General features: G+C 34.1%; 1 protein-coding gene across 2 annotated transcripts; it reads right to left on the bottom strand.

The window, feature by feature from the left end:
- Positions 1-289: 289 nt before the first annotated feature.
- Positions 290-1,499, bottom strand: LOC120123964 (dormancy-associated protein 1-like). 2 transcript variants are annotated; one of them, XM_039142743.1, is made up of 4 exons: positions 1,323-1,499; positions 985-1,195; positions 634-738; positions 336-422 (listed from the first exon to the last, which is right to left on the bottom strand). In XM_039142743.1, exons 1-3 carry the CDS (start codon positions 1,426-1,428, stop codon positions 666-668), a joined length of 390 nt encoding a protein of 129 aa, XP_038998674.1. In that variant the 5' UTR covers positions 1,429-1,499; the 3' UTR covers positions 336-422; positions 634-665. The 2 variants fall into 2 exon arrangements, with proteins under 2 accessions (XP_038998676.1, XP_038998674.1); XM_039142745.1 differs by lacking the exon at positions 634-738 and having other exon boundaries at positions 290-422; positions 1,323-1,443.
- Positions 1,500-11,092: the final 9,593 nt, after the last annotated feature.

Raw genomic sequence — 11,092 nt, 5'->3', positions numbered from 1 at the left:
TTTTAGAAAAAAAAATTCAAATAGAGTTTTTAGAGTATGAGTTCAAATTGAGTTAAATTCGGGTTTAAGGTAAAAATACTCAATCTTACTAGAAAAATAATATAATAATATAATTATACATTACATATTTAGTAATAGTTGTGATAGTACATCTCTATATTATTATTATTTTTCAATTATTATTATTTTTCAATTAGATCCTACTTGGCCTTGGGCATCGCTCTTAAAAAACCTACTACAGTAATTCGAGACATGATCAAACTAGCATTAAAACACACCTTTAGCACATTGGAAATTAAATAGAAAATACACCATTTACATGCAACCCTGCTTCAGCCTTCTCCGAGGCTGCTAGCCTCCCGCCCGCCCATGAGTCGCCACCTACTCAGCGATGCTTGCTCCTGGTCTCCCCACTGTAAAGCCTGTTAATTGCAGGCAAACCGAGTACTTTCATCTTAGTACTACACTATAGTTTTGATACCCAGAAATCAGATTCAGAATCCTCATGAAATTGGTTAAAAGTTTATACAATTTTTTCCTTTTAAAATATCTGATCTTATTTATTTAAAGCCAGTCATCTTAGGTTTTTTTCCATTATAAGTAATTAAGAATAAGAAACAACTAGTGTTATACCATATACAAGTGTGTATACTGATCAAAAGGAATTATTTCCACGCAGCTACCAAACAAATTGCCAAGTTTTCCTTCCTTCTCTGTCTCTGAGCCTCCGATTGGTCGCTGAGAAAACGTTAGAGAAAACAAAAAACAAACATAGGAAATTCCTTGAGGATTCTGTTTTAAAAATTTTTAATTTCATTGTATTATATATAATATATTGGGAAATAGAAGCAATTATCCAGTTAATATCAGCCTTGCCATGATTATTTTGAATTCATTTATCTCAGCAAGCAACCAAATAGATGGGATAGTGGATCACCCAGGCCCAAAACAAAACATGCATGTCAAGTAGTAGGAGTTACGTACCAGTCATAGACAGTCGGAGAGTTAGGTTGTGGTCTGTCGAACATATCAGCGCCAATACTTTTAGTAGCGAGGTTGCTCCCAGGATGGAAGACACTCCTCCACACGTTCTCCTTACGCGGCGTCGGAGTCGTTGGTGTCACCGGTGTCGGCGGTGCCCCTGGACTCATTGGCATCGACATCGACCTCTGGAACTTTTTCCCTTCTCCGTCATCTAACCAAAACATATATATATATATATATATATATCAACTCTCTCTGTAAGTTGCTCAAAGAGTCACTCAAACTAATCAAATCCATGAGCATGCATGTTAATTATTTATTAGGATGGATCATTTTACCTTTGATGGACAAGGGCTGGGTGGTGATCTTCCGAAGCTTGACTAGACCACGCTCGGGTTGAGGCCCAGCAAGAACATCGTCCCACATTTTATGATGCAGAACCATTTTCTTCCCTTTTTGCTCTTCTCGGATATGTTCTTGATGGGTGGGATCTATTTGGTCATATATTATATATGGTAAGTTTTAGCTGAAAATATCTTCTTCTGTCTCTTTCTACAATGAAAATGAGTAATTGCTATTTCCAAATATTATATAAGTATGTAAAAGTTATGAATTAGGTTAAAATAACGGTAGTTGAATAGTGGCAGTAGAAGATTGAAAAGTGGACATATGAAGTGAGATGGACAAGGATGAGACAGAGTGAAGGGGGAAGGGGACCCACAAGACAATATCTACTCTTTATTTAATAGTAATAATCGGATGAGAGTAGGTTGAGTCACAAGTGTAATTGTATGTCGTATTCTCTAGACCATTACTAGGGGTCCAAAACTAAAAAAAAAATTAACTGATTCTATTATCATATGTAATAGGGTAAGGGGAGGTAGGATAGTAGATTGTCTCTAACGTCAGATTTAGAGCAGTTTCTGTGAAAGACCTCCGACAGTCAAAATTATGAGTTGTTCACCGTAAAACTCGATCTTACGACCCTAAGATTAAGAGTCTTGCGCTCTTACCAACTCCATTTCCTTTGATCACGCCATTTCCTTTGATCACGCCAATTCCACCTTCTTTCTTTCTTTCTTTCTAAGAATCATGATGCTTGTCTGGGTCATCACGTATTTATTAGTGTAATACTCTAAATACATATGTATTTTAAAATTGTTTCGATGATTTTATATTTGAATAATTTTAAGCTTGCGTGCCGAAGCTAACTAACATCCGGGAGGCAACGTTTTTTTTTGAGTCGATTGGAATCGTCCAATTTAACTTTAATAAATGGTTTTTTACATTTATAAAGACTCAAATTTGAGACATACTCAAAGTGAAATCAAATTATTTGTCGCTTGAACTAATTTCGTTAATGGGGTAAAATTTTTTTAATGTATTTTTCTCAAAACCAAAACTGATATTTTTAAAAATATAAAATTATTTATTTGGCTATAAAAAGGTAAAGTTTAATTATGATTATTATTAAATTTATATAAAAATATTATTTAAAATATTAAAAAAATATTTTAATCATAATTAAAGAATCAAATAATATAATGTTCATTAATTATAATATATAATATCATCTCTTTAATAACACTTAAAGATACAATATCGATCTTATAATAAAATTTAAAATCTAGGCTTAATATCAAAATAAATGTTCAAACTATATCTCTTTTTTCGAATAAGTGTCTAAACTACTTTTTGACTCATTCTAGTGTTTAACGTTTCAAACGTTACCACTTTAGGTTCCCGACCGTTAATGGTATTAATTTCTCTGTTAAGTAACACGTGTCACAATCTTATATTTTTAAAAAAATTATTTAAAAATTAAAAATTAAAATTATATACTTTTTAAAAAAGAAAACACAAAAATTGAAATAACCTCAAAATTTTGAAAACCTTCATTTAACCCCTAAACATATACAAGTCGTCGCCCTTTGCCGTTAATGAAAATCCACCCGACCTCACTTCCCCCGACGAACAAAACCCCTATTAAATCATGATCGATCGACGACGAATTGACGTTTTGTACCCCCATGAACCCTAGGATAAAAAATCACGATCCCACACGATTCTGACGGTCAATCAACAGGAAATACGACGTCGTATGACTAGGAGGATTGCAGGGACTACGTCGACGATGGTGGTTAAGGTTAGGATTTGAAAATTTTAAGAATTTGGAGTTTTTTATAATTTAAGAGAAATTAAGGTTTTTATTATGAATATAATAATATTCTTAATATTTATTATAAAATAAATTTCAAAATCACCATGTTACACCCCACTTTGTGGGGTTGGTTTTTTTGTTAGTTAAATATAGGGTTTGAAGTATAAATCTAATTATAATGTTGGATTAACTAGACATGTTGAGAAGAATTAAGGAACTTTATGTGTAAATTTGACCCTCTTTAGGTTTAAGGGATTCTAGAATTCACGTGAATTCTCCATCTTTTGTCTGATGTGAACTTCATTATTTTATCCAAAATATTTGGAACCATAAATTAATAAGATATTTTGGTCCAAAAGTTTAGATTTAAATAAGAGAATTGGGGAACTATTATGGTTACTCGTCAACCCACTTAATCGACACATAGCAAGCCTTAAGGCCATCTCCAGCGCATCGCTGGAGTGCCATTCATCTCCACTTTGGCGTGCTCCAGTCCATTGTTATTGTTATGTTGGATTGTGGCGTCGGGTTACAGTGCACGCCACAACTGGAGTTGCACTGTAGCTGCACTACATTTTTTTTCTTTCTAATTTTTGGTTTTTTTAATTTCTTTTGTTATTTTCCTTTTGTTTTCCTTTTTTTTGTTATTTATGAATGTATTATTTATGTTTTTTATCTTGATATTTATTAGAAATGTATATGTTTTATTTTATATTTGCAAAATTAATATTATAATAGTTAAATATTATAAATAAAGTAGAGTTGGTGGTAATATAGATATAATGCTGGAGATGAATTAATGTTTCATCTTTATAGTAGAGATAGAGATATTGTAGAGTACAGATGAGGGTTGGAGATGGCCTAAGCCGTTAACTCGAGCCATCAGTATTTTCGACCTCATATCATTAACCCAAACCAAAAACGACAACAACAACCTTCTCTCCTCCGGTAACAGCAGTGATAGTGTTCCAACAGCGTCAGCTCCGATAGTGTTGAATGATTGACTATGCAAGTTCATTCATGCACCATGTCATCACCTGTAACCAAACGACCAAGGAATTATATCCAGGTATCAATAATCAACAAGAAATGAAATACAAATGTCAATGGGGGTAAGTCTTTCGATTTTCGATGATTACGATGCTGGTTGGAAGATTCGTACGGTTGGAAGAGTGGTATGGTAGCGAGGATCAACATATTGTAAACATGGCTCCATTGGACGGTTGTCGACAGTGAGCAAAAGCCTTTTATTTCCAGAAAGATAAATATTTTTTCGGTAGATCCACGACTATCCACGGAGTTTCTCGACTAAAAGAGGACAGATTCATGGAGAGGACACCAAGGTGCTTCGAATGACGCAACTTGGGTCTTGGTTGGCTACCGTCGACGACGACCAACAAGGTGGTCATCGGCATTTGAATAATGGTCGATGAAGCTTCTTTGTCTTCCTACAGAGCTTTCAGTTGGGGGAGAATTTAAAAGAAATAACATAAATTGGGAAATAAAGAATGGTTCAGGTGCACGTGGTTTTGGAGATTGTTAATAAAGTGATAATGGGAAAATTACAAGATAAGTCATCAAAGTTTGGTAAAAGAATAAGCTTGTTTTATAACTTCCAAATTGTTATGATCTTGCCATAATTGTTTCAAATTTTACTTCAAAGGTCACATGGTTTTTGTAAAGGGAGATGGACAAATCACATATTCAGTCTTCCATTTTCGGTAATATTTTGATTTTGTTATCCGATTTTAGTATTCATCCTAGCTTTGTTAGTTTAATTAGTTCGTTTTAGCCCTCATTTTAGTAATTAAATATTATAATAGCACCACCAGTTTCTAGTTTTACCAATAGGGTCTTCGAATTATTTTTTAGATTATAATAAATTATTTTTATGGCGAGGGAAATTATTTTGGGAATCGAGTTCGTATATTTGATGGTCCGGGTATGTGAGAGAAAAATTTGAAACTCGATCCAATACCTCCCGATCCATCTGTACGCGTAAGATTTGATCAATCACATGGTTCTATAACCCTTATAAATAATTCGTTTAGAATATTACTCGGGTAGTAACTCTGTTATGATATAATTTAGGATTGTGCACTACTGTAAAGCATGACGAGACTAGTACTCAGTAGAACTCCTGGTCTAACCCATTTTGCGAGGTGTGTTCCTTGTGTACTATATATATATATATCAGTTTGAAATATCATGCGCACATGACTGTTTTACCTTATTTTCAATATGGCTACCCGATCTGATTTAATTTCACATGATTTATCTGTTTCAAGCCTGATTTATGATTTACTGAAGTTTTAAGCATGATTATCTGATTCATGTTCTCTAGTTACTGTTTTTACTGAATTGATATCTTTTGGAACTCTGATTTCCTTGCTATTGTTAGTTACTATTTGAAAATTATTCTCTTTGGGGTACTCTGGGATCTGGTATGAAGTTTTTATAGGTTCAACTCCGATCAGCTAGTAATTCCTCATGCAAGTTCAGCACCGATCAAGCTGATAATTTCTCATTGACCTAATGCAACCTTTGGGTGGGCTTCTCAGCCCAATGGGCCTAGTGGTAAGACCTTATGGACCATAAGGTACTCTTTTAGGGTGGCTCCTCTGCTATGTGCATTGGGTAAGTCTTTATGGGCCTAAGGGCACACCCCTCATGTGGGAACCTACGCTTCAGCTAGGATAAAACCTTATGGACCCAAGGTGCTCTCTTAGGTTGGCATCTATGCCCTTTGTGCCTAGGGTAAATCATTATGGATGCAGTTATGGGGAATTACATATAGTGTACGGCTAGAGGGTTGTTCTGTGTTTTAAATTACAATTCTACTATCGTTTTCATAACTTTGATTATGAACCGATTTTGAAACTTAATTGTATGTTTTTATTTTGCACTGTTGGAACACACTGAGCTCCCTAGCTCACTCCTTCAAACTTTTTTCTTTTAGATACTTTTTGATAGCTGACCTAGACCTGACACTTGGAGGATTGACACATTCGTACAATATTATTTTGTTGTAATGTTTTTATCTTCTGATTTGTCATTGTGATGGGTGACATGTGCCTATTTATTTTGAAATACTTGTCTTGCGACGTGTATTTCTTTTGTGACTGATGTTAGAATTACATCAATACTGATTTTTGAAAAATTTTGTTTTACTCAAACATTTATAGGTGTATATATTACTCGAATTAAAACTTATTATTAATAACTATTTTTTAAAAGGTGTTTATTCATAATATGGATATAAATTATTGAAAAATGTTTTGGATAATTTTATCATAATTTTATAGATATGGTCGTAACGCATAGGTTGGGTTTAGGGGTTACATTTAGTTGATATTAGAGCTTTTGGTTTTTAAAACTTTGAAATGTGGATGAGTTTGAAACAAAAACATAAATTTCAAATGTTTCACAAAACAAGTTCTGAATGCCATGTCACCGAGTTTTTACAAGTTTTATTGTGTACGAGGCTCCAAGTGTCGACTCTAATCCTAGGTTTCATCTTACGTAGTGAACCTTGAGACCTTATAAGATGATCGCTAGATGAGGTTGTTGACCTGACCGTGGGTGAGGTCGAGCGACTAGGTTTGTTGACCCGTTAGATGATACGTACACAGATCCTTTGTCTCTGTTAGATTCTTTTGCCCGTAAGTCTTACAACTCTAATAGATATGCCACCTGCCCTAGGTAGTGATATGACTATTCTGGTTATAGGAAAGCTAGAACGCTTCTTATCTTAAACAAACTCTTTTGATCTGTTAGGGAATCTTTCTGTTTACTTAAATAACCTTTTTTCCTCTGATAATTGACTTTCATTATAAAAAATGTCTAGGAGATATTACGTCTGTTAATTTAGGTGAGTTAATAAAGTCGTTATTACAAGAGTTCGATTTTATCATTGGATAATTAGATTGACAAAGTAAAGTATTAATCGAAATTTTGAAATCAAGAAGGTCATTTTAAATGTTATGTTGATAAGAGATTTGTGGTATTATGGTATTATAGTAGTGTTGTGAATCCCGATTAAAGGTTGTATCGGATAAGGTGGACTTGGAGATGATCAAGTAAGGATATATAGTGTTTTGCTTATGTTCTGGAAGATAAAAGTTTTAAAAGTATGTTTGATTCGTACTGAGTGTTCACTCTTCTTTCTAAAAATATATTTGGAATCTGATTCTTTTTAGTTAAGGTGAAATTTTTTATGATCTTAAGATATTTATTTGTATGCATTCGATCGTGTTTATAAAGCTTATAGATGACAATTTTGAAATTCAAGTTGATCTGAGATAATACTAGGTTAATCTGAGGGAATGTTGCATTGAGTTATGTTTTGAAGAGTAGACGTTATCTAAGTATTTTTGTGGATGAAAGAATTAAGATTTGATGTAAAAAGTCATGGATTCCTTGAATTATGTCGAATAGGTAGGGCGATTGAATTAGTTACTTATCAAATTGAATCAATGATGAAACCTGAAAGCAATGTGGGATGTCTTATATGTGTGCTTACATTGAGATGATATTGTTATGACCTTTCAGTTCATGATATGCTAATAAGGGATACTCAACGAAGATATGAATTATTATACCAAGCAAAACCTGTTCAAATTCTAGAATATGGTTAGAGAGTTTTGCAAATTAAATGACTTTCGATCGTTAAGGTTCACTGAAGGGATCATAATTTGGTAAAAGCTACTTGAGATACTAAGGATTTGATAAAAGCTTACCTACCACATCTGTTTGACTCAAGTGAATTTCGAGGACAAAATTCTTTTAAAAGGATGAGAGTTGTAACACCCCAATTTGTAGGGTTATTTTTTGTTAGTTAAATATGAGATTTAAAGTATCAATCTAATTATAATGTTGGATTAACTAGAAATGTTGAGAAGAATTAAGGGATTTTATGTGTAAATTTTTACCACTTTGGGTTTAAGGGATTCTAAAATTCACGTGAATTCTCTATCTTTTGTCTGATGTGAACTTCATTATTTTATCCAAAATATTTGGAACCACAAATGAATAAGATATTTTGGTGTAAAAGTTTAGATTTAAATCAAAGAATCGGGAAACTATTTTGGTTACTCGTCAACCCGCTTAATCGACCCATAACAAGCCTTAACTTGAGCCATCGGTATTTTCGACCTCAGATCAATGACCCAAACCAAAAACAAAAACATCAAGCTTCTCTCATCTGGTAACAACAATGATAGTGTTCTAACAACTTTGAGCTATAACAATGTTGAACGACTGACTATTCAAGTTCGTTCATGCACCGTGTCTTCACCTGTAACCAAACGACCAAAGAATAACATCCAAGCAGCAAGAATCAATAAGAAATGAAATACAAAGGTCAATGGGGGTAAGTCTTTTGATTCCTGATGATTCCGATGTTGGTTGGAAGATCTGAGCAGCGGGAAGAGTAGTATGGTAGCGAGGATTAAGATATTGTAAACATGGCTCCATCGGACGGTTGTCAACGGCGAGCGAAAGCCTTTTATTTCCAGAAAGCTAAATATTTTTCGATAGATACACGACCATCCATGGAGTTTCTTGAGGAACAGAGGACAGATTAATGGAGAGGAGACTAATGCGCTTCGAATGGTGTAACTTGGGTCTTGGTTGGCGACCGTCGACGACGGCTGACATGGTGGTCACCAGCATTTGAATAATGGCCGATGAAGCTTCTTGGTCTTCCAACAGAGCTTTCGGTTGGGGGAGAATTTAAAAGAAATAAAATATATTGGGAAATAAAGAATGGTTGCATGGTTTTGAAGATTGCTAATAAAAGTGAGAATGGAGAAATTACAAGGTAAGTAATCCAAGTTTGGTAAAAGCTTAATATTGTTTTATAACCTCCAAATTGTTTTGATTATGCGATAATTATTTCAAATTTTACTTCAAAGGTCACGTGGTTTTTGGAAATAGAAATGGTCAAATCACATTTTCAGTCCTCCATTTTCGATAAAATTCTAATTTTGTTATCCGATTTTAGTATTCAACTTAGCTTTGATAATTTAGATTAGTTCGTTTTAGCCTTGATTTTAGTAATTAAATATTATAGTTGCACCATCAGTTTCTAGTTTTACCAATTGGGTCCTCGAATTATTTTTTAAATTCTAATACGTTATTTTATGGGGAGGGAAATTATGTTGGGAATCGAGTTTGTATATTTGATGGTCCGGGTACGTGAGAGAAAAATTGGAAGCTCGACTCAGTACCTCCCGATCCATATGTATATGTAAGATTTGATCAGTCGTATAGTTCTATAACCAATATACATATTTCTTTAGAATATTACTCAAGTAGTAACTCTGTTATAATATAATTTAGGATTGTGCACTACTGTAAAACGTGACTAGACGAGTACTTAGTAGAACTCCTGATCCAACCCGTTTTGCGAGGTGTGTTCCTTGTGTGCTATATATATCTGTTTAAAATATCATGTGCACATGATTGTTTTACCTATTTTGCAATATGGCTAGCTGAATTGATTTAATTTCACATGATTTATCTGTTTCAAGCCTGGTTTATGATTTACTTCATTTTAAGCCTGCTTGTCAGATTTATGTTCTCTAGTTATTGTTTTTACTGAATTGATATCTTGGAACTCTGATTTCCCTTCTATATTTAGTTACTATTTGAAAACTATTCTCTTCGGGGTACTCTGGGATCTAGTATGAAGTCTCTGCAGGTTCATCTCTGATCAAGCTGGTAATTCCTCATACAGGATCAGCATCGATTAAGCTGGTAATTTCTTATAGACCGAAGGCGACCCTTGGGTGGGTTCCTGGGCCTAGTGGTAAGACCTTATGGACCCTAAAGTACTCTATTAGGGTGACTCATCTTCTATGTGCATTAGGTAAGTCCTTATAGGCCTGAGAGCACGAGGAGAGCACCTACCCTTCGGCTAGGATAAAACCTTATGGACCCAAGGTGCTCCCTTAGGTTGGCACCCTATGCCCTTTGGATCTAGGGTAAGTCCTTATGGATGCAGTTATGGGAAAATGCATATGGCGTACTGGTGGAGGGTTGTTCTGTATTTTAAAGTACAACTCTACTATCATTTTCATAATTTTTATAATGAACCGATTTTGAAACTTAACTGTATGTTTTTATTTTGCACTGCTGGAACACATTGAGCTCCCTAGCTCTCTCCCCCAAACTTTTCTCTTTTAGATACTTTTTGATAGGCAACTCAGACCTGACACTTGGAGGATCGACAGATTCGTACAATATTATTTTGTTGTAATGTTTGTATCTTCTGATTTACCATTATTATGGGTGACATGTGCCTATTTATTTTGAAATACTTGTCTTGCGACGTATATTGCTTTTGTGACTGGTGTTAAATTATATCGATACTGATTTGTGAAATATTTTGTTTTACTCAGACATTTATAGTTTTATATATTACTCGAATTAGAATTTATTATTAATAACTATATTTTTAAAATGTGTGTATTCATAATATGGATTTAAGTTATTGAAAAATGTTTTGAAATTTTTTATCATCATCTACTAGATCTAGTCGTAACGCATAGGATGGGTCCAGGGGGTTACATTTAGTTGGTATAAGAGCTTTTGGTTTTTAAAACTTCAAACTGTGGATGGGTTCGAAACAAAAACATAATTTTGAAATGTTTCACAAAACAAGTTCTGAAAGTCATGTCACCGAATTTTTACAAGTTTTATTGTGTACGGGACTCCAAGTGTCGACTCTAATCCTAGGTTTCATTTTATGTAGTGAACATTGAGACTATATGAGATGAACGCTAGACAAGATCGTCAACCTGGCCGTGGGTGAGGTCGAGCGACTAGGTTTATTGACACATTAAATTATATGTACATAGATCCTTTATCTCTATTAGATTCTTTTGCTCGTGAGTCATATGACTCTGATAGATCTACCACCTGCCCTAGGTAGTGATATGAATA

This window comes from Hibiscus syriacus, unplaced genomic scaffold (assembly GCF_006381635.1).
Source record: "Hibiscus syriacus cultivar Baekdansim isolate YM2019G1 unplaced genomic scaffold, ASM638163v2 tig00110407_pilon, whole genome shotgun sequence".
Taxonomy (NCBI): Eukaryota; Viridiplantae; Streptophyta; class Magnoliopsida; order Malvales; family Malvaceae; genus Hibiscus; species Hibiscus syriacus.
This window is presented reverse-complemented; position numbering and strand designations above follow the sequence as displayed.